This window comes from Bufo gargarizans, chromosome 1 (genome assembly GCF_014858855.1).
Source record: "Bufo gargarizans isolate SCDJY-AF-19 chromosome 1, ASM1485885v1, whole genome shotgun sequence".
Taxonomy (NCBI): Eukaryota; Metazoa; Chordata; class Amphibia; order Anura; family Bufonidae; genus Bufo; species Bufo gargarizans.
The window spans coordinates 179,920,707-179,943,999 of NC_058080.1; the positions used below are offsets into that span (position 1 = coordinate 179,920,707).

General features: G+C 41.7%; 1 protein-coding gene across 2 annotated transcripts in view; it reads left to right on the forward strand.

Moving 5' to 3' along the window:
* GATB (glutamyl-tRNA amidotransferase subunit B) overlaps nucleotides 1-23,293 on the forward strand; it is a 187,374-nt gene that overhangs the window by 102,077 nt on the left and 62,004 nt on the right. For both annotated transcript variants that reach the window (XM_044300354.1, XM_044300355.1), the window contains 4 exons: nucleotides 18,839-18,952; nucleotides 19,468-19,552; nucleotides 22,085-22,129; nucleotides 23,017-23,206. In XM_044300354.1, the coding sequence (XP_044156289.1) occupies nucleotides 18,839-18,952; nucleotides 19,468-19,552; nucleotides 22,085-22,129; nucleotides 23,017-23,206 (434 nt within the window). The remainder of the gene's footprint in view (nucleotides 1-18,838; nucleotides 18,953-19,467; nucleotides 19,553-22,084; nucleotides 22,130-23,016; nucleotides 23,207-23,293) is intronic.

Genomic DNA, 23,293 nt, shown 5'->3' on the forward strand with positions numbered 1-23,293 from the left:
ACCACAATATTGCACATTTTCGGCGCAGTCTCTAGTCCCAGTGTCTCAACACCTCCTGGCCCAGCATATAGCAACTGCCGCCAGCTCACACCACAGTTCACGGTCTCTGAGGTACCAGGGCCCCGGTCAGTCACATGCCCAACCTCCAGAGCCGTGCTCACTGTCACGTGGGCTGCTATACCAGCAATTACAGGAACGATCTTAGTCATTGTCGCCTCGGGTTCGTCCCTCTCACGTGCGATACGTCCATCTCCACAGTAGACATCATCCTTTTCCAGGATGTTGGGAACCTCCCATCTTGGATTCCTGGTCATAGGACAACCAGGTGCACACCTTCCCACTTGGCGACATCTCCAGCAGCACTCTCTCTGTTGCCGGACAGCTGCATGCTGTCGAGGTTGGTTTCTCTTAGCAACAGCATTACGGCATCTTCGCATATCCTCTCTAGGACTCTGTACACCTTGGCAGAAAACACTTGAACTCTTGAGAGCCGCACTGCTCTCCATCTCACTCTCTTCCCGTCGGTTGTCTTTGGCAACGGCATACACCACCTCTGCATCCAACCGCATCCCGAGAACCTGCAGTTCTTGGCTCCTAGTCATGAGGTCACTGCCCAGTTCCTCCGCACAGCGGTTACCATGGGAAACGCCTTGGGTTAGGACGTCTCTTGGTTTCTCCAACGTCCAACCCGCACATGAGCTTTTCCTGCTCTTGTTGCCACATCATTTGCCTTTGGCTAGCCTTCACATTGGCCCGCATCAGCTCCTTTGTGAAATCCTCCATCCACCCCATAGCAACAGATAGTCCTCTCTAGCAACACAGCAAAAGGAGAAAAACCTTTTTTTTTTCAAACAGGTCAGTCTCTTTTCTGGGCTTCTGGCCCTTTAAATCTCTGCACCACAGCAAAAATAGTCCACAATAGCATAAGCAGCCCTTGCTCCACCGAATAAACAGGCTTCCGGCTCTTTAAACTCCAGCACAGCAGGATTCAGCAGCACCTGCTCTTTCTCTTGTTGTTGCCCGTAGCAACCGACTGTTGCCCTTCTCTCATGGACAACTTGCCCGCATCAGACACCATATGTAAGGAATCGTCTCTTTTCAGGGGGTCACACTCACAGATATCTCACCAGACAACGGATTTTCATGTCCAAACTGTGCATTTATTTTCACAGTCTTCTTATAAAGGATAGTCCAGTTATACATCACTGGCTGGGGTGAGGTTCCCGCACTGCCAACACTTAAAACACAAATAAACTCCTGCCCGTCTAGGCGCTACCTAAACACAATACGTCCCTACCTCCATGATAGAGCTCAGTTCACACATGGACAACATATGCGGCTTTCCTCAGCCAACATTAATACTGTAGCCTCAAGGCTGTGGCAACTCCAGTACCTTTTGGGGGAGTGTGGCCCAGTAGTCCTCCAGACGCTGGGCGTGCAACCCTCGTTCTCTAGGTGTCGCTAGGTCCTCCAAACCTCAGGCTATTTAAAGTCCTCCTGACTGAGACCACACACAGAGCCTCTGCTTCACAAACCAGTCTCGCTCTCCCTCCCCAGACTGACCTACTCTGAGGCTCTTACCACACTATGTTACAGATAATACAAACGGATCCATTCTGAATGGATGCATGCGGTTGTATTATCTGAATGGATGCGTCTGTGCAGATCTATGACGGATCCGCACCAAACGCGAGTGTGAAAGTAGCCTTAGATGGGTTTAGTGTAAAGGAATGACTGTGCTGCAGGGAAGATGAGGGCGCTCATGTTGAACCAGTTGAAATCATTATAAGAGAAAAACTTAGCAGATGGTTGTCATTCATGCAGTCATCATGGAGATGACAAACCCATACAATGTAGTTTCAAGGATATCCAGATCTTTGCATGCTGCCCCCTACGTAATGAAGGAGGTGTTTTGGGCCATCCCAAGCTTTTGTCAACCACCAACCTGTTGCCAAAGCCTGGGCATGAGCCGATACTCTTTCTTTAATATACCAAAAATGAATACAAGAAGTTTAAACTGCAGCTTTCCAATGTTGAGATTCTCTAAATGCTACCATTGAAATCAGTACGTAGCCATTATTGTCATGGGCATCTATAGACCTCTAGATATGTGGGTTTAGCTTTAGGTAATACAGGGATCCCAGGACAGGTGGCCTACCTCTCTTAGGGCATAGAACAAGGGGCTGTATAAAACAAGCAATCCCTTTTAATAGTCATTTTGTGGTGTTCTTATAGCTGTTGCCTGTAAATAGCTTGTTCATTGCTAATAGCGGAATACAGAGGCGGTGGGGGAATGGCCTATCATGCTGTTTCATATGGTTCCGATTTACTCGCTTGTAGTTACCTTAGAGTTATCAAGTGGATGATGAAATCAGACTTGGAGTACATTATCTTTATTTTCTATTTTCCGATGGGACTCCTGCAAGTTTCTGTGCGTGCTCCGTTTTTGTGAGTGACTAGCACAGTACTTAATTGGTTACTCTGTAGTGAATTTCCATCACTGCATGTTTTCCCATTTTCATATCTCCTGTTTGTCATTTTTAATTTACAGTTCTGGAATTACATTGACAGTAAGGCCATTAAACTGTCCCAGAAAGCTGACAACTGTAAAGTAAAAAACAGTGATGCTTGTCCTTGTATATTCTGCAAATCATCTGCAATTCAGATAGTAACTATTAGGAAGAATCTGTCACCACCAGAAAATACTGGTGTAGCCATGAGACCCCTCATTTCAAAGATGTAATTATATTAGGCGTATTTCTGGCGCAGATTGACACGCAAACGTCCTTTAGGCATAGAAAATGGTCTAAATGTAAGGCAGCTAGGAAGCTGTTGTACATTTAGAAACGGCGGTGGATATGCCTGAACTTATGTTGAGGCCGGCACCACTACTTAACTTTTGTGGATCCATCGCCAGAGCAGGGCCTCATCTTCTTATTTTTTATTTTTCTCCAGAAGTCTACAATTAATACACCCCAAACCGCTTAACATTCAGACTCCACTCAAACTGTGTTTTGAAGCCCCCGCAGTGAGAGGTGTGCTGTGTATTTTTGAAGTGGGCAATTCCATTTGTGACGGAATCACTATTTAAGTATGTGCTTCCACATTTGTCGGTAAATAAGTCTGCTACTAAAGTATATGCTATATGCATTTTATATGCAGTTATATATGTTATACATTACTCAGTATATAGCCTAGTAGCAGATATCATTTTTCTCACTTTGTTATACACCATAGCTTACCATCGATTTCAGCACTGTGACGGAATCACCAGTTGTCCTTCACAGTGTAATGAAAGATTTTATTCAACTAAAATTTTCTTTAATGAATATTTAAAAGCTTATAATTTTCTTTTATACAAGCAGCACTCATTCTGCATTAACGGAGTTCGGAAATACATATTTAATTCTGTCAGAGGACAACTTTAAAGTTGGCTGCGGTATATGTATAACATCATGTTCATCAAACCAGCATTGATTTTCTTTTTCTGGGAACACAAAAATCTGGCCTGCTTCATCATTCTTTCTCAAGTTGAGAACTTCAAATTGGGAGTCTGTTGGTGACACTGAACTAATTTGTCCAACGTATGATTGTTTTAATTTTTCCCATAGTATGTACAGAGCACGAAACTACCAACATTAAACAATGATGTAGTCCTTTAAACCAGGTGACATCCAACTGATATCGCTGTTGTAGAACTCTTCCCCAACAGCATTGACCTGCTGATTACTTGCTCTGGGACTTAAAGATTGGGATGGAGAGGGAAACTGATCACTGAGGCATTGTACAACTTTTATGATTTTCCGTGGACTTAAAGGGGTTGTCCGGGTTCAGAGCTGAACCCGGACATACCTCCATTCCCCGGCAGCCCCCCTGACATGAGCATTGGAGCAGTTCATGCTCCGATGCTCTCCTTTGCCCTGCGCTAAATTGCGCGGGGCAAAGGCTTTTTTTGGCGATCCGGTGACATACCAGGCTCTCCATGGGGCTGCCAGGAACCCCGGTGACATCACCGGCACTGATGGGCGGGATTTAGCTCTGCCCTAGCCAGTAAAACAGCCCCTCAGAGCCGGTGACGTCACGGAACACAGTTTCCGCCCAGCAGTGTGTTATTGAAAACAAAAGAGCAGGGTACGGGAGCGCATTGGAGCATGAGATGCTCCGATGCTAGCCTAAGGGGGGCTGTCTAGGTGAAAATAAGTGTATGTCCGGGTTCAGCTCTGAACCCGGACAACTCCATTAAGTGCTTTCCCAAGACATTGCCTACTATTGTACGGAAATGATGAAGGTAAAGCATATTCATGACTGCATGGAGTATCTGCAACTGCTGTAGATGTAGAAGCTTTATCTTGTGAACTGTCTTCTGCTTGTCTCTGTATATTCTTTGAGCAATAATATGTTGTTTGTTGAATTTCTTAAGTTGTCTTGGTGTCATTGCTGTCCGCTTGTCTTGCTTCCGATCCTTTTCTTTCATTGCTTCATGCAGGCCTGCATCTTTTTGTCTTTGTCGACTTTCACGTCGTCTCTCAGCATCAGTTTTGCACATCTTTCTCACAAGTTGCTACAACCCCAAAGACATCAAATAAATTGGATGCTACATAGACCTATACTACCACTCTAGTTAGCATAAAATAGCCTTATGGACATTCAGGTGATTCCGTCACAGTGCCAGATCTGTCCTAATAACATGTGAAAATGTGTGACTTTTTACAGTAATAATCCTGGTAAAGGTAGTGCTTTGCACAAAACTTTTTACTGACCTGTATAAAATACTGACCCGTATAGCAAGAAAAATCTCAGTTATCGTGAGGGAATCACATGCTCATGCACACAATCTTTAAACAGCTAGTGGATGACTTGTAAACATGGTGGAAAGTCTCTATCTATTAATATCAAATCTCTAATGCATGCTACAAGTGACTGCACTAACCAAACAAATGTCACAACATCCTGGCTTACTTGATGGCATCACAAACTTGACAAAGAACGCACCATCTGTGCAAGCAAATCGGCCATCTTGGTTTACAATGTTGCTACATCAAGGTGCCTTTTTTAAAAGTTACAAAACAATATTTCCTTAAACTTTAGATTGTGTACATTAAGGGTACTTTCACACTAGCCTTTTTCTCTTCCGGCATAGAGTTCCGTCACAGGGGCTCTATACCGGAAAAGAACTGATCAGTTTTATCCCCATGCATTCTGAATGGAGAGTAATCCGTTCAGTTTGCATCAGGATGTTTTCAGTCGTTTTGACTGATCAGGCAAAAGAGAAAACCGCAGCATGCTACGGTTTTCTCTCCGGCGAAAAAAAATGAAGACTTGCCTGAACGCCGGATCCAACATTTTTTCCCATAGGAATGTATTAGCGCCGGATGCGGCATTCAGAATGCCGGATCCATCGTTCCAGCATGCGCAGATCGGTAAAAATGTGAAAAAATGTACAAGACGGATCCGTCGGTCCCCATGACAAGCGGAGAGACGGATCCATCCTTGCAATGCATTTGTCTCACAAATGCTTTCAGTCAGTGGCGACGGAACTGCCCGACGACGGAACTGCCTGCCGGATCACACTGCCGCAAGTGTGAAAGTAGCCTAATATTACACACATATTGTGTTTTTAAATACAATTTAATTTTTGTGTGATGGGGTTGACATTTCCATGGAATTGCCCAAGTCGATCAGATTTCTAGTTTTTAATAAATTTGCGTTTAAAAATAAACAAATTTCCCATAGAAATGAATGGCAGAATTCTGCAATTAATACAGCCCAAACCGCTGAACATACAGACGTTGTTCAAACTGCATTTTAAAGCTCTTAGCGCCTAGAGGTGTGCTGTGTATTTTTGGAATCAATAGGATAGGTTGTTTTTTTTTTATAAATTTACGTTTAAAAAAAATAAATAAAAGCCTAGAAACGAATGGCAAAATTCTGAGATTAATACAGCCCAGACCCTTTAATAGTCAGACTCCGTTCAAACTGCAGTGGACTCAACATGCCTCCGATCCATCCAATCAATGTGGCCATTACACTGGTAAAACACCTATACTGGTTGTTTAGTATCTAGTCTTTACAGTACAGGGCGGTACTACATGTCCTGTACTGCCTACTGTCTGTGCGGAGGATGAGCATCCCCTTTGGGCACCAGGTGACATTTTATTTTCCTGGCACACTGTTGTGCTATACAGGACCCTGAAGAAACTCCTGTCTTTCTCATAGAAAGTGATTTACAGTCTCCAACTTCTATCTCTCACTCTCATATGTTAGGACTTGCTTTGTCTGACTTGAGCAACTTTCACACTCTCGTTTTGGGCGATCCGTTACAATAATACAACCCTATGTATCCGCCATGAACGGATCTGTTTGTATTATCTGTAACGTAGCCAAGACGGTCATGAACTCCATTGAAAGTCAATGGGAGACGGATCAGTTTTCTGTTGTGCCAGATTGTGTCAGAGAAAATTGATCCGTCCCCATTGACTTGCATCCGTTTGGCTCAGTTTCGTCAAGCGGACAGCAAAACGCTGCAGGCAGCCCTTTGGTGTCCACCTCCAGAGCCATATGGATACTGATCGGAGGCAAACTGATGCATTCTGAGCAGATCCTGTTACATTCAGAATGCATTAGGGCAAAACTGATCTGTTTTTGACCGCTTGTAAGAGCCCATGACGGATCTCACAAACGGAAAGCCAAAATGCTAGTGTGAAAGTAGCCTTGGTTATCTGTCTTGTTTTCTTAAATTTACATTTTTTTCTCATCTTGGGATGGCATTTTGGGGGTTTAGGAACCAGTGACCAGTTTGTCATAGTAATGGACTCAACATATAATGCTTGTCCCAGAACAAATTGATATTGTAACTTGAGGAGGGACCACTGGTATATTGAACCTAAACTGAATTAATGCAATTGATGTAATCAGACATGGTATGACATCTTTTTTGTACAGCTAGAGGCATATGTAAGGCTAAAGCCTATATTACATAGGCAGACCAGCAAGCAATTGTTCCCTCCCAGCAATCGCTAGCTAGCTCGCAGAGGAGAACTCTTCTATTACATCCAGCGATCGCTATGCCATCACTCGTCCCCATACTGTCTAGTGGTTTGCAGTCGGCTATTAGACAGCACGATCTGCCGCATGTAATTGCCGATTTTTAAGCATGATTAAAAATCTGAATTTGCTCGTTAATACGGCGGCAGTATTACACTGCAAGATGATCGCTAACGAGTGTTCATACGATTGCTCTTTAGCGATTATCGGCCAAAATATTGGCCTGTGTAATACAGCCTTATGACAGCAACACCATGCACACAGATAACAATGAATACATCTGCATTACTTGTCATTAGGGGTGGGCGATATATGCGATATGAATCTGTGCAACGATACAGATTTTGTCCATATCGCATATATCGCCGGACCGCGATATGACCAGGAGCAGTAGTAAATAGACGAACCCGAACCTTCTCACCGCCGGAGCTCCGGCTCCCGACTCTACACCACACTGTACTGTAGTTGCCAGGTTGACGCTGTGTGTGACGTCAGTTTCTGCAATGCATGCTGGGAAGAAGACACAACACCTGCGGACTGCCGACTAGCCGAGCACCCTGCAGGAAAGGTAAGTATAGCGAGTCTTCTGGGGGAAGGGGGGCTGGAGGATCGGGGGGATCTATTTGCAAAGGATGGCCATAGGGCTGATGGCACTGGCTCTTCTGGGGGACATATGGCAGGCAAATGCCACATGGGGCTGATGACACTGGCTCTTCTGGGGGACATATGGCAAGCAGATGATGACAAATGCCACATGGGGCTGATGGCACTGGCTCTGGGGGACATATGGCAGATGATGGCAAATGCCATGGGGCTGATGGCACTGGCTCTGGGGGGACAAGGACATGTCTGATGGCAAATGCCTTGGGGCTAATGGCACTGGCTCTCGGGGACATGTCTTATGGCAGTTTTGTAATTTGTATTTTTTTGTATACATACAGAAGAAAATACTATATCGTGATATATATCGCACATGCTTCAAATTATATCGCAATATAGATTTTGGGCTATATCGCCCACCCCTACTTGTTATAATCTATGCCATTTCTATTGACTCATTAGTTTTCTACCTGCAAAACCGTGTCTATACTGGCAATACTTTTCATAGTTACATAGTTTTAACAAGTTACAATTAATTAATTTAAAGTTAAATACAGGACACAATCCCTTGAAAGGTAACTTACATTGATTACATAAGACTCTGCAGGTCACTTGAACAAACGGTCACTGGAGGTAGGAACGCAACTTGCCAATCTGGTTTTCTTCTGCTTTTTCATTAGCTTCGTTAGTCATTGGCGAACTGATCATAAATGCTGTGTTGTACATTGTGGCCTGTAAGCGGCACTTTCCAGTATATTGTACTTCTCTGCATCTGCTCTTATACATTCATTCCATTATGCTTCTAAGTGAGGCTTGCCTTTCAGGTTTCTAGACCTCTTTTCTTTCCTTACATTTACTGCCTAATATTTCTAGCACGTATAAATGTTAAGAGGAAGATGGAGTCTGTCGCATCATAGCTGTCTACTACATATAAAGAGAGGATGAGAACAGGTGGCTATTGATTAGAATTTTAGGTTCTAATCCTCAAAGCTAGGAAACTTTGGGGCACATTTATTAAAGGGTTTCTGTCACTAGAATGTTCAGTATTAAACTGGCTGACATTAGCGATGTGCTAATGTCAGCTGCACCTAACTCTGCTATTCTAATGATTATCCGTGCCCCCGTTACTGTAGAATTCTAACTTTTATAATATGTCAATGAGCCTCTAGGACCGGGGGGGCGCGTTGCTTCCGCTCCTAGAGGCTTCCGTTTCCCACCTCAAGTCACGCCTTCCAAGTGTTGATTGACATGGCCAGGCATCGTTCGCATCCTTCTGCCTGCCCTGTGCCCTGGGGAAATCTCTCGCGCTGTTCGGTATTCAGGACAGGCGCGGGGTGAGGGAAGGACGCTCGCAGGCTGCCAGCACAAACATTATCAGCCTTGTCAGTGAGGTTTATCGTGTTCAGTGCAACTACTGATGCCCTCATTGGCCGCTGTATTTTTTTTTTTGCGTATTTAGATGCCGTGATCTCCTTTGATCACGGCATCTAAAGCCTTTAATTATCATGATCGGCATCATTGGCGATCACGGTAATTAGCTGCAGGTCTCTGCTGTATGAAACAGCAGAGACTTGCCGGCCATGATGCACGTGCGAGCAGGTGCCATGTTCCCACATCGCTCCAGTGCCATACATGTACGGCGCTGTGAGCGAAAGGATTAAAACCAGAAAAACACATATCCTTTTTTTCTAATCCGTTTTATTTTCCCAATTCAGATTTATTTATTCTGCCTGATCTGTTGTTAACAATTGCTTTACGGCAGCCCCATGGGACATAGACACAATGGACTGGAGCTGACCTCATTGACTTCTATGGTAGAGTTTTCTAGGCATGCTCTGTGACCTGTGCAGATGTCATTGTACAAGGAAGAATAGATAAGCTCTGACATTCACCTATTATGAATGGTGGTTGTCTTATCTGTCATTCTAATACTGCCTGTAATGATATCGCCTCTTTCTATAGATAAGCAGATAACTGCAGTAAAGCAGCCTGTACAGACCAAGAAGTAGCGCTTATTATTAGGCTTAGTGGCTAATGTGAAAACTGCAGGATTTTGTTTTGATATTGACATGGAAAATTTAAAATAATGTCATCAAAAATTATTTTAAAATGTTAAACATAAAACCGTGATTTAAACAATATGTCATTTACCCAGGTTATAACAGCTGATCCATGGCGGTTACAGAAAGTGGACCTGCTACACACAGCCAGCTTTTTCTTCAGAAAGAGCGGTCTTCATACAACAATTCTTTTAAGTTATTAATGGTCCTCCTTCTGTAAGCCTACTGTATAAACCAAGTCTTAAATGGGCATCTATATTAAGATCCCTTTTCCTAATGATACATTTCCACTGATCTTCTATCCTAAAGCTTCTGGATAAAAGACATGCATCAAGAAAGAGGGAATTTTATTAAACGCTGTGTAGGGCATAGTGTACAGTCTGATATATTAAAGCTTGTAAGGTATTGATTGAAGTCATGTATATTTATATTGTTGTAGATAGCATTGTAGTATTTTGCACTTCTATTTCCCTTTATATACTGTATAGGGCAACATTACTACATTTTTCCCACTGCTAACATTTTATGTTTAGGGTGACCTCTAATATTCTTAATACTTAGGGTTACATTAGTATGTATCAAACATTTCTCCTCTGGTACCATGATAGTCAGTGCCCCAAAAAAGTGCCTTTAAAATTGTCGGCCATAGTAACCTCATATGGTTACTTACACAAATACTTACATACAGTATCAACCCGTGCTTCAAAAAAATGCTACCTAAAGTTCACGTCACAGTGGCAACCTCTTCAACGATTATCCATGCAATGTTTTCTCATACAGAATAGTTTGTGTAGTTTTGTATTACTTGCTTTCATTTCCCACTTGCACATCAATGGGAAAAGGCTATTGCCACTTACTTTAATTGTGTAATTTGTTACATATACCTTGTTACTTATAGAATGGTTTTATGAGCATGGGGGGTACTACAATTAGACCTGCAAAAGTTAGCCATATGTGCAGCTGATTTGCTTATCAATCCTTCCGATTTATATAGTATTGAGCAGACCTTAAGCTACTTCCAAGATGGTGTGCTGTGAACCATTGCCCTTTATTACTGCAATTGTGATATAATTTGAATATTAAACCTTAAATAAATGGGTAGTCAATCTTCACATGAGAGTGTGCTGCGCCTGTGAATTGCCTAAAGCATTTCTTATTATCTGTAGCAATGGAGCGTTGCTTAATTGGAAGATATAAATGTTGCAGCAGAACATGTGACAAAAGGAAATGCTTCATTGAACCTAAAATCATCTGGTCCCACGTTTAAAATAATGTCTGGCCAATAATAACCTTTGTTAAACCAGGTAGGCTCAAGCCAGTCAGACCTTAATTTGAAAGCATGACCTCCACTCATTCTGAAGAGTGAGCAGCTTCTAATTGCTCTTATTTCAAACTTGAGCACATAAGAGTAGGAGAATTAAGTCACAGTAACCATACGAGCAGAATGTTCCTTTTATAGGTTTCTTTTCAATTACATGGTTAGTAACCTAATAGAACTAGTGCCAATTTCAGACACTACATTGTTCATTTGCTTATGGGCTGATTATAATACGTACATTCTGGTCCAGAAGTATCATATATTTCTGACAAGATGCTCTTAGCCCCCAAAAATAAGACTTAAAGTTCAGTGCATCTTATAGTGTGTTGGTAGTTTTAAGTAGATGTTTTTCAGTGTTCTGTTAGCTTGTAGAGATAGAATATATGTTGCACTGAGATGGTTGGGAAGGTCTTCTTAGAGAGTTCAGACTGGGTCAGTTATTCTGTCAGAATCATGGTGACCAGGGATTTGGGGGGAGTCTGGAAAGATAGCTTTCTGACCAAACCGTCAGTGTCTCCCCTGAAAGGGAACCGGACCAGAGGCCACACATGCCTGAGAAACTAGCTCTCTACTATCCTCCCTCTTAAGGAGAGTTAGCATGGCCCAGATTTTTTTCCTCTGGAACTGCTGTTGCTGCCAGGACACTCTCGTTAAGCGATGCAGCCATATCAGCAGCGCAAGACTTCTTATTGCTGAGGGGACAGGAGCAAAAGCTAGGTGTCCGGGTTTCCAAGCTACCCTGGAACACCTTTTCCAAAGTGCTATCCTCTGCAGCAAGAACCCCTTTCCTAATACTAGTGAACAGACTTAGAAGGCCACTGCACAAATACACTAAGAATAACTACAGCTCTTGCCTACTCTTGCCTACTCTGCTTAACCTCCTGAGTTTACTATTCTCTTCTCAAATCTTTATTCTTACTATCAATACTCCCACTTTGACAGTTTTCTGTATTTTCAAACTGATTTGTCTATGATGATGAGGTCTGGAGTTATATACATCCAAGAGACCCACATTCTTCAAAGTGATTAGACTCCGATACAAGAAGTCCCCCAACTTTTTTTTCTCTCGCGCTCCTACCAAAAACAAAAAGGGGGGACGGTGTAGCCGTAGTCATAAAAGATTCTTTGGCATTCTTCTTACTTGAACAAACTACTAATACAAGCTTTATTATATTAGTGTGTACCCTTAATAACATCCTATACATAATTTTAGTAATTTAAACTTCCAACACGTGCCGAATTATATATTTTTTAGGTATTTCTTTGAAATCCTCACCCCACTTACTAAAGGTTTCCTTATCGTGCTGGTCGATTTTAAAATAACAATGTGGCCCTCAGTGGACTCCATCTCCTCCTCTTCTGGCCAAAACTCTTTGTCTCTTTAACCTTGTCCACCATAAAAATATAATGGCGATAGTGACACATAACAAACAGAAAGGGCTTTAACCTTTTTCTCCCACCCACATAAAACGTATAATACACACATTGACTTTATCTTGGTCAATAAACTCAACTACCAGACTTCTCTCCACTTCCATCAGTATGATGATCAGACCACTCTCTAGTTCATGACCAGATATCTCAAATGTACAACTTGTCCCTGTACTACTGGGGTCATTTATCAAACTGGTGTAAAGTAGAACTGGCTTAGTTGCCCATAGCAACCAATCAAATTCCACCTTTAATTTTCTAAACGAGCTGTCAAAAATGAAAAGTGATTGGTTGCTATAGGCAACTAAGCCAGTTCTACTTTACACCAGTTTGATAAATGACCCCATACGTGTGGAGACTCAACACTTTCATCCTACACTCTTCTAGTTAATCCACCACTCTTTGTAGAACAGCTCTAGAGAAATTATTTTGCATTAATAATAAAGGTTTGGTATCTTCCTCGACTTTCTTTTCCCACAATGCATTTATGAGAGGCCATTTTTTTGCATTAAGGGGTCTCCTGTGCTCATGCGCATAATATAGAGGACTCGAACAGGAATCCCCTCAATGCATATTACTGCTGGTTTATGAGAGAACTGTGTCAGAATGCAAGTGAGTAGGAAGATAAAAATTACAAAATCTGACTTAAATTATTCACCACTTACTCTAGATGGAAAGAGTGTTTCAGAGCTTTGAGATCCCCTTTAAGCCTAATCCATCCATGGGTGGTCTAACAAATTATTATTATTATTATAAATAGTATAACTACAAAATCCCCTTTTTGATCTGTTTATTTAATGATTTTGCCCAAGATTCTCCCTTTTCCAAAGAAATGCTAAAAACGTTGGTGGTCACTCTTCTTAAACTGGGTGAGCCCTCTGACCATCTGCAATCATTGTTAAATAGTGACCTTAAAATGTATGCCACCATTATTGCCTGAAGATTAACTTCTATGTTGGCTTCTCTAATATCATTAGATTACGTACGTTTTGTGAAGGGCTGCCAGACCTCGGATGGTACCCAATGGTTTATTAACATTATATAGTTGGATTCAAGTCGAGTTACTTGATTGATTCAAGTAATCGTTTCAGCTCTAGTAAGTGCCATGTAGTCATCTTACATTCACATTGGTCAAAACTAGACAGAAAGTGGCCAACCGCTTTAATCTAAGCTGCAGAGCATCCAAATGTGTTAGTCATCCTCAGGCCACCAGAAACCTTTTGTATAGGTACATGACTCTCTACCCTTGCAAAGGTATATGCCAATTCTTCAGTCATATGCTAGAAATTCCACAAAGAGATTGAAACTATTTTCCTTGTTTGATGGGAGTGTGAAATCCTGCACCCATTTTGGTCTACTATCCAAAACGTAATCCTGCCTTGGCTCTCTTCTATCTAGGATTAGACCAGCTGTCGGTTACTGATGTTTATTTGATCTATCACATTCTTACAGTGACTAGGTCACATATATAGCTAGAAAATGAAAAAACTCTGTCCTTCTATCCATTCCTGAAATCATAAACTCTTTGCAACTTAGAGGACCTGTCACTACAAAGTGCAGTGCAATCTGAAAGCACCATGCAGGAGGTGCTGAGCAGATTGATATATATTTTTACGGGAATAGATTCAGTAAAACCTGTAAATTTTTACATTTATATCTCTGCTTTTTTCACTTCCTGTGAATACCTATCAGTATAGGAGGGAGGGTTTATCAATGACTGACAGCTATCTCTGTATGCACACTTATGCATATACACAATACTATCAATCACTGATAACCCCTCCCTCCTTTACCAGAAGCTGTTCACAGGAAGTAAAAAAAGCAGAGATATAAATGTATAAATTACAGGTTTTACTGAATCATTTCCCACAAATCTATATCTGCTTGGCTATGCCTGCTCTATAACTGGTGCTTTCAGATTGTATTGAATTTTATGGTGACGGGTCCTCTTTAACTGTTCTTTGGAGCAAAACACACCCAAAATTAGCACCAAACACAAGTATATATAAACATGAAAGAGTCTTTATTGAACATACATTAATTTAACATGTATAAAAATATGCAGCAAGGAAGGGGAAAATCTTCAGTGAGGAAAAAACAACCCTAGAGGAGGCTGAGCGGTCAACACACAAGGGTATATAAATTGCAGAGAGAAGTCACACACAAGCAAGCCAGTAAGACAATAGAAGCCATCAGACATAAAAATCCAAAAGTAAGGCATAAACAGACCTATGTGTGGAAAGGATAAGCAAATAACTACCCAAGAATGCGTGTGGAACCCTCAGCCGCCTCCTCTCGACGTTGTTTTGCCAGTAACACCTGGCTTCTGTCGGGAAAGAAGCCAGGTGTTACTGGCGCGACAACGTCGGGAGGAGGCGGCTGAGGGTTCCACATGCATTCTTGGGTGGTCTTAATGGCTTACTTGTGTGTGGCTTCTCTCTGCAATCTACATACCCTTGTGTGTTGACCCCTCAGCCTCCTCTAGGGTTGTTTTTTTCCTCACTAAAGGTTTCACCCTTCCTTGCTGCTGTTTTAATAAAAGTATATTTTTATACATGTTAAATTAATGTATGTTAAATAAAGACTCTTTTCAGGTTTATATATACTTGTGTTTGGTGCTAATTTTTTTTGTGTTTAGTACATTGAATTGTTTGGGCTGCTCTCAGCACTATATATTCATTATGACCCGGTGATCAAATCTAGTGGGTATTGTTCTTTGTAGCAGTCAAGTCGGTGGTTGGAAGACGAGACAGCTTGGTCAGGTGCTCACAGATCCTTGCCAGGTCGGATGTTTTTCATAGCCCCTACCGATGATCTGTAACCTTGCCACATTGAGAGAGTGGATATCTATGCTTAGGAAGCTAATATAAATATTACTGCTTTATTCACAGGCACAATATATGTTTATAACAAAACCAGTAATATACAGTGCTGCTCATAATTATTCATACCCCAGGCAAATTTTGACTTAAAGTTACTTTTATTCAACCAGCAAGTAATTTTTTGACAGGAAATGACATAGGTGTCTCCTAAAAGATAATAAGACAAGAGGCAATATGTACAAGAGGCATTATTGTGGGGGCGGGGGGGGGGGGGATAATTCTCAGCTTTTATTTACATTTGAGCAAAAAATACAAGATGTTCCGCACTGTGGAAAATCTCAGAGGATGTGGTCAGAAGCAAAAAGTGACACCTGTGCTGGCCAGGAGGATAGTTAGAGAGGTGAAAAAGAATCCAAGGATCACCACCAAGGCCATCCTGGTGTATCTGGGCTCTGCTGGTGGCAATGTCTCAAGGCAGACAATCCAACGGACAATGCAGACCAAGGAGGACGCCACTTCTCCAGATAAGGCACACAAAAGCTTGCTTGGCCTTTGCAAATGCTCATCTGGACAAAGAAGACTTCTATTTTTTTTTATAAATAAAAATGAATTTTTTTACTCCATTTTGCCAGTGTCATGAAGTACAATATGTGACGAAATACAATCTCAGAATGGCCTTGATAAATCAAAGCGTTTTAAAGTTATCACCACATAAAGGGATACTGGTCAGATTTGCAAAAAATGGCCTGGTCCTTAAGGTGAAATATGGTCCTTAAGGAGTTAAAAGGGTTGTCCAAATTTTTTTTTATTTTTTTTTGGTCCTTTCTATGTTTTAGGTTGTAACTAGGCAAATATAAGAGCTTTATCTGCAGTACTTTCTCAGATTTCACTGAGGGTCGCATGACCTGTGATGTCAGCTTCTCTCCCTGCTCTGATGATCTTTCGTGCACAAGCCTGAAAGAGCAGATATGTACACTAGATGTCACTGTGCTGAACACCCCCTTCCTCTGCACTGGCTAAGCTGCTGCTCTCTGCCCTGTGTCTTTCTCCCACTGGATACATCAGGAAAGATTAACCCCTTTAGCAGCAGAGAGGGTTGGAGGCTTTCCTGAGTAGCTGCAGGCATTGAAGAGTCACAGGATCCTCATCCTGCAGACACAGAGCTGACAGACTAGAGGAGGTCTGCAGAGCATTGCACAAGCACAGGTAGGAGGGAGATCCTGTATGTATAAGCAGTGTTATTGTACAGCTGGGACTTGTAGTCCTACACATACAACATGCTGCTGAGTATCCCAGCAGTCAGACATGTCATTTAGGACAGCAGTGTTATTCACTCCCTTTGCAGAGCAGGAACAGGGGCACAAATATTTTTAAGGAAACTCCAGAGATTGTTGTTATTGCAGGTAAACAAAGGGCCAGAAGAGAACCGGAATGATGAGGAAATAGTTTTGTTTACCTAAAACTTGCTTAGGGCTCTTTCACACTTGCGTTCTTTTCTTCCGGCATAGAGTTCCGTCGTCGGAGCTCTATGCCGGAAGAATCCTGATCAGGATTATCCCCATGCATTCTGAATGGAGAGAAATCCGTTCAGGATGCATCAGGATTTCTTCAGTTCAGGACCGGAACGTTTTTTGGCCGGAGAAAATACCGCGGCATGCTGCGCTTTTTGCTCCGGCCAAAAATCCTGAACACTTGCCGCAAGGCCGGATCCGGAATTAATGCCCATTGAAAGGCATTAATCCGGATCCGGCCTTAAGCTAAACGTCGTTTCGGCGCATTGCCGGATCCGACGTTTAGCTTTTTCTGAATGGTTACCATGGCTGCCAGGACGCTAAAGTCCTGGCAGCCATGGTAAAGTGTAGTGGGGAGCGGGGGAGCAGCGGGGGATCACATGCTCGCATGGAAACGTCATCCATGCGCATGGGGCGCTCTGACGTCATTCTGGAGCGCCCCGGGAGCCGCACGGATGGTAAGTATACTGCTCCCCACTACTACTATGGCAACCAGGACTTTAATAGCGTCCTGGCTGCCATAGTAACACTGAGCGCATTTTGAAGACGGATCCGTCTTCAAATGCTTTCAGTTCACTTGCGTTTTTCCGGATCCGGCGTGTAATTCCGGCAAATGGAGTACACGACGGATCCGGACAACGCAAGTGTGAAAGAGGCCTTAGTTATACAGTCAGGTCCATAAATATCGGGACATCGACACAATTCTAACATTTTTGGCCCTATACACCACCTCAATGGATTTGAAATGAAACAAACAAGATGTGCTTTAACTGCAGACTGTCAGCTTTAATTTGAGGGTATTTAAATCCAAACCAGGCGAACCGTGTAGCAATTACAACAGTTTGCATATGTGCCTCCAACTTGTTAAAGAACTAAAAGTAATGGGACAATTGGCTTCTCAGCTGTTCCATGGCCAGGTGTGTGTTATTCCCTCATTATCCCAATTACAATGAGCAAAAAAAAGGTCCAGAGTTCATTTCATTTGTGCTATTTGCATTTGGAATCTGTTGCTGTCAACTCTGAGGGTTCACCACAAGATGTAAACCATTGGTGAGCCTCAAAAACAGGAAGGCCAGATTAGAGTTTGCCAAACGACATCTAAAAAAACCTTCAGTTCTGGAACAGCATCCTATGGACAGATGAGACCAAGATTAACTTGTACCAGAGTGATGGGAAGAGAAGAGCATGGAGAAGGAAAGGAACTGCTCATGATCCTAAGCATACCACCTAATCAGTGAAGCATGGTGGTAGTAGTGTCATGGCGTGGATATTTATGGCTGCCAATGGAACTGGTTCTCTTGTATTTATTGATGATGTGACTTCTGACAAAGGCAGCAGGATGAATTCTGAAGTGTTTCGGGCAATATTATCTGCTCATATTCAGCCAAATGCTTCAGAACTCATTGGACGGTGCTTCACAGTGCAGATGGACAATGACCCAAAGCATACTGCAAAAGCAACCAAAGGTTTTTTTTAAAGGAAAGATTTGGAATGTTAGGCAATGGCCAAGTCAATTACTTGACCTGAATCCGATTGAGCATGCATTTCACTTGCTAAAGACAAAACTGAAGGGAAAATGCCCCAAGAACAAGCAGGAACTGAAGACAGTTGCAGTAGAGGCCTGGCAGAGCATCACCAGGGATGAAACCCATCGTCTGGTGATGTCTATGCATTCCAGACTTCAGGCTGTAATTGACTGCAAAGGATTTGCATTACTTTTGGTACCTTAACAAGTGGGGTGCATATATGCAAACTGTTGTAATTCCTACACTGTTCACCTGGTTTGGATGTAAATACCCTCAAATTAAAGCTGACGGTCTGCAGTTAAAGCACAGCTTGTTCGTTTCATTTCAAATCCATTGAGGTGGTGTATAGAGCAAAAAATGTTAGAATGGTGTCAATGTCCCAATATTCATGGACCTGACTGTATATTGCTGACCCTCAGAATTACAGTGCTATATCTTTTTTTCATAACTCGGACAACCCATTTAACTACTTTTTCAAGGTGAGCAACATTTGTATTTCTTTCTTTTCTGCTTTTTTTCATTTCAGAGGGCCAGTTAAGAGTTGATGCAAACATTTCTGTTCATCATCCTGGTGAACCGTATGGTGTGAGGACAGAGGTTAAGAACATAAACAGTGCACGCTTTCTCGCAAAAGCAATCGGTACTGTACCTGTTTTTAAGTTTTTGGATAATTTGCATATGATTTGATACAAATTAATTTACTTTATTATTGGTGCTATCTTTCAATAATGCACACTACACGTTTTGTTACCAATTCTAAAACCTAAACATAAGGGCCCTTGGACACGACTGCATGTCTGTGCACGTCGGGCATGCACAGTATCATTGTAATCTATGATGTTGTGTGCTCCGGTGCGCACAATCATTCCCACTCCAGGACATATGGCCCGCTCACGGACAGTATGTCTTGGAGGGCATACGGTCGTGTGCAAGGGCCTTAAGGTTGTTATACTCTATAACTAGTGCTCTGTTGTTATTCATAGTTATTTCATGATTTTGCAGAAGAGTTGTTTCATCACATGATATTTTGGGTTCATTTATTAAACACACAAGTCACATTAGTTATCAAATATTCAATTTTCAAACAATGAAACATCTGATCCATAGTTTTCTTCTTTTCACAAATGTTATGCTACATTCATCTTTTTCTTCTAGATTATGAAATTAAAAGGCAAACAGAAATACTTGACACTGGTGGAACGATTCTGAATGAGACAAGGGCCTTTGACTACAAACTTGGGTAAGAATTGTCTTGTCTTCAGTGTACTTTTTACCAGGTTGATGGGGACATAAAACAAGATAGTGACCTGTCAAAAGTATTCTTTAGCTGCCCGTTATTACTCATGATACTTCCCAAGCTGAACATGGAAATGCACCTTACTGAAAATATCATTAGGTTGGTCATTAAACATAGAACTCTTGAATTCTAAATCATAGGTGTGGAAAACCCCATGCATATAGGTGAGCTTGGCTCAGGTCTGAGGTGCATTTGGCGTAATGTATGGGCTATTTGAAGAAATCATTTTAGTGTTTTGATGAGATAAGGGGAAGTGTGCAAGCTAGGATTAAAAATAGTTTTCCAGTGTGCATGCACAGCCATTAAAGTGATTGTGAATATAGCTGTAATTTGTAATGCATTTAATTTGCCTTTATTGCTCCTATCTGTTATGTGCTGTGGTCACATGACCATGTCCATGCAGCTCTTTCTTATTTCCTGTGATGTTATGTCCATGGGCGTCTCAAACCAGCAACAAGGACAGTGATAGGGGAGTGTCCATTTAACTAACTGGGTGGGAGGAGCTATACACTATCTGGGCATTGTTAGGGGCGGTGCTACAGGGGTTGGTTTAGTTTTTCATAGCAACCAATCAGATTTCACCCCTTAGAAAAATGAAAGGTGGTTGCTATGGGCAACTAAGCTAGTTTTCCTTTACACCAGCTTTATAAAAAGACAACCATTTTAACCCTTTCATTACCAGCGCCTTACATGTGCGATAGGCAAACATGGCACCCGCTGGCACGTGCAGCGGGTGTCTTGGGCCGGCAGGTCTCTGCTGTTTCAAACAGAAAAGACCTGCCGCTAATTACCATGACCGGCAATAATGCTGATTGCGGTAATTAAAGCATTTAGATGCCATGATCAAGTGAGATCACAGCATCTAAAGTGTCTTGCGCTTCCAATGGGGATGCCGGCAACTGGTTTGAATGCCCTGGGTCTCGCTGAAGAGACCTAGAGTATTCAAACTGCAATAAAGAAATAAGCAATAGACAGTAATAAAGTCACTTTAAAAATACTTTATTGTTCAAAATAAACTATTTAAAAATTGATTTTTTTTATTCTCATATGAGCTTCAAAATTATTACAAAATAAGTAAAAAAAAATATATATAACAAATGTTAAAAATATAAAAGTTGAAATCACCTCCCTTTCCGTATAATAAAAAATAAATACCTAAATAACACAAAATATAATAAACATCATGGGTATCACCGCGTCCAGAAACGCCCGTACTACCGAAATATAAAAATATTTTTCAAATACGGCATATGGCGTAACGGAGAGAAAGGTAAAAATGCCCAATTTGCCATTTTTTCATTGCTTCTCTTACCCCAAAAAATTTAATAAAATGTGATCGAAAAGTCACACACACTCTAAAATGGTATCAATAAAAATTACAGATTGTCCTGCAAAAAATTAGCCCCACACAGCTCAGTCGATATAACTATAAAAAAGTTATGGGGTCAAAATATGGTAAAATAAAAAATGATATATATTTTTTTAAAGTTAACATTTATTTTTACACTATTTAGACATAAAAAAATCTATGCATATCGGGTATCTTTGTCAACGTTGTAATCGTACTGACCCAGAGAATGAAGGGCATGGGTCAGTTTTCTGCAAACAAAACGCAGTGGGAACAAAACATGTAAAATGGTGGAGAAATTGCGTTTTTTTTTTTCCAATTGCACCCCATTTGGAACTTTTTTTATACTGCTTCTTACTACATTGTATGTCATAATTAATGGTGGCATTAGAAAGTACAACTTGTCCCGCCAAAAATAAGCCCTCATACAGCTATGTAAACGGAAATATAAAAATGTTATGGCTCAAGGAAGATAGAGAAGAAAAATTCAAACGAAATAACCTCCGGTAGTGAAGGAGTTAAGTATGTAGCTTTCATTACATTCAAGTACATTAGCTTTCATTTTACTATAAATGTACAAAAGTGCTAATTTGTGGGACTTTTAAGTAGCAATTAATGGACGGCGCAGGTGTGGGATTTGCGGGGCACGGAGGAGACAGAGGATGTCAATCACCTTTACAAGGACGTGCCAAACGGTGAGAGGATGGAGCCTCTAGGTCAGGGATGGCCAACCTGAGGCTCTCCAGCTGTTGCAAAACTACAACTCCCAGCATGCTTAGACTGCCTACAGCTATCAGCCTGCAGCAGGGCATGGTGGGAGTTGTGGTTTTACAACAGCTGGAGAGCCTCAGGTTGGCCATGCCTGCTCTAGGTGGCTCAGCAACGCCCCACTAGCACCTAGAGCCTCATTCGCATATTATAAAAGTCATTATTTAGCGCGAACGACAGCAGTCAGCGAGATATGTCATACAGTTATGTTCTGCTGACAATAGCACATCGCTAATGTCAGCCAGCTACATAACGATTTTCCTGATGACAGAAACCCTTTATGGAAGTGCTAAGTAGCCAAAAGGTTTGCTTTTAACAAGACCTAAAATACTTTTTCTGTTTTTAATATTTTATGTAAGTGTGACCATACCTATGAGGGACAAGGAAGGAAAGCAAGACTACAGGTTTGTATATTACTTTATTATTCCTTACAGTAAGTGCATAACTTTGTAAGCACATGTATAAGAAATATGCACCATTTATAGAGTTAGAGAAAACACAAGCCGATACAGTTAATGCATTTAGCCTGCCCTGTCTTAGGCTAGGTTCACATTATGTTTTTGTCTTACGTTTAACGTATACAAAAAAGTATATGTATGTCTCAGACGGATGTCAACCTACTGGGTTCATATCACATTTTGGCTCTGCGTTGGTCTACGTTTGGGGGGAAAAAAAGGATACAAAAGCGTGGTACATTTTTCCATCCTGCGGAGTCCATTTAAAAACAAATACGCTAACATACAATTTTTTATTTTACAACGGAATTCTGTGGTGACGGATGCCACTTTGTCATCAGTCAGAGGCATCATTTTAAAGGGGTTTTCTGGGATTTGAATATTGATGACCTATCGTCAGATCAGCAGGATCAGTGGCAACACCCCCCCCCCCCCCAATCAGGTGGTTGAAGGGAAGGCCGTGCTCTGTGTGTGCAAGCACGGCCTTCCCTTTGTTTACCTACTCATCGTTGACAGCTCAGCGGTGAGCAGGTGTAATTACAAGCTGTCCCATTCACTTCAATGGGACAGCTCCTTCCTATTCAAGTGTGTACTACAAAACCGTCCCATAGAAGTGAATGGGATGGCTTCTTGTAATTATACCTACTCACCACTGAGATGTTGCCGGCGATCAGGTAAGCAAACAAGGGAAGGCAGTGCTGACATGGAGCACCGCCTTCCCTTCAACCATCCTGAGGATCTGTCATTAATATTGCAATTACAGAAAACCCCTATAAGGGAAGACAAAACGTGATGTGAACCAAACTATGTTTTTCTCATTCTTCTTGTTTATAAAGGTTTATGCCAGAACCTAACCTCCCCCCTCTGATGCTTTATGATGACAAGTCATTGCCAACTAACATGGATGCGGCTCAAGTCATAAATATTGACCTGCTTAAGGAGAGACTCCCAGAACTTCCCAGTGTCACCAGGGAGAGACTTGTCGAACAATATGGAATATTACCTGAACATAGTTTTACTTTAGTGGTAAGTAGCCCTCCATATTTACTTATCATCCATGTTCAAATCATACATATGCCGAACTATACATGGTATGGACTAATACTGCAGTTC